The sequence below is a fragment of the Triticum dicoccoides genome, chromosome 4A (assembly GCF_002162155.2).
Source record: "Triticum dicoccoides isolate Atlit2015 ecotype Zavitan chromosome 4A, WEW_v2.0, whole genome shotgun sequence".
Lineage (NCBI taxonomy): Eukaryota > Viridiplantae > Streptophyta > Magnoliopsida > Poales > Poaceae > Triticum > Triticum dicoccoides.
This window is the reverse complement of record NC_041386.1, coordinates 602,777,118-602,778,181: the sequence shown is the minus strand read 5'-3', so window position 1 is coordinate 602,778,181 and position 1,064 is coordinate 602,777,118. Positions and strand designations below refer to the sequence as shown.

General features: G+C 44.4%; 1 protein-coding gene across 1 annotated transcript in view; it reads right to left on the bottom strand.

The window, feature by feature from the left end:
• The window catches only part of LOC119283769 (myosin-14-like), a 15,234-nt gene continuing 14,170 nt past the window's right edge, over positions 1-1,064 (bottom strand). The window contains exon 34 of the mRNA XM_037563180.1: positions 1-626. Within this exon, the coding sequence (XP_037419077.1) occupies positions 512-626 (115 nt within the window). The 3' untranslated portion in view covers positions 1-511. The remainder of the gene's footprint in view (positions 627-1,064) is intronic.

Here is a 1,064-nt window from a genome sequence, read left to right as displayed (position 1 = left end):
GAATCCTTTTCATCCACAAACAAGTAGGAGTACCATGCATCATATACATTTCACATGATTGAAATGTGATGTGATAGTGGGTTTATATGGATACTAATGTGATGATGAGACAGACAGGGAGCCTTTCTTACATCAAGCCCCACAATTGTCATTCTCATTGATACTAATGTATATATAACTATACATTGGCTACACAGAATGGATATTTTTGAATACTGCTACATACATATATGATATATCTACCGTGACTAGAAAGAAAGAATCGAGAATAGATGTGAATGACCTCCTGCCTGCCCTGTGCTCTCTTCCCAACCCAGCCGGCAGCCATAAACAAAAAATAAAAAAAAAGCTATGACATCTTACATCAACCAACCTATGACTATGGAAATGGAATAATCTACAAGGCCCGACCGGGGGAGCAGAAAGGAAGAGAAAAACCTATACCAACTGACAAATTTACAACATTCTATCCTCCGGAGGCTACCGTCTTCTGCCCTCGCGCGGAACCCATTCAGATCTTCAAGAACTGGAACGACGCATTGTCCAGGAGCTCTTGCGGCGGGACCACGTTCTGGAACTCCTTGGTGTCCATGGAGTTGCCTATCTCCTCGAGAGACAACGGCATGCTGCAAGCAGGGCACACGGAGCGTTCGAAATCAAGTTCGACACTGTGATCCAGCACGTACGACTTTTAGTTTCTGAGACTGCGCCATTTGTGGATATACGGCGTACACGTACCTTGTCTCTTCATCTAGTAAATAGGCGCCCGAGCCAGCTCCCTCGTTCACCAACGTTTTCATCTCATTAAGGACCTACAATACAATCATTAGGAAATGTATCAGCCCTGAAACCTCAGCTTGGCACAGACAGAATGCAAGGGAAGGTGCTCGATTAGCCCTGTGAAGTTAGATTTGGTGCTTACCTCTTCGGATACACTTTCAGTATTATATTTGTCATCCCAGTACTGCGTGCATATCCTGTAAAGTTGGTGGACACTCAATACCTGCATAACGGCGAATAGAAATAGGTGTTTAGCTACTCTTCTTCTGGATGCTGCGTCGGGT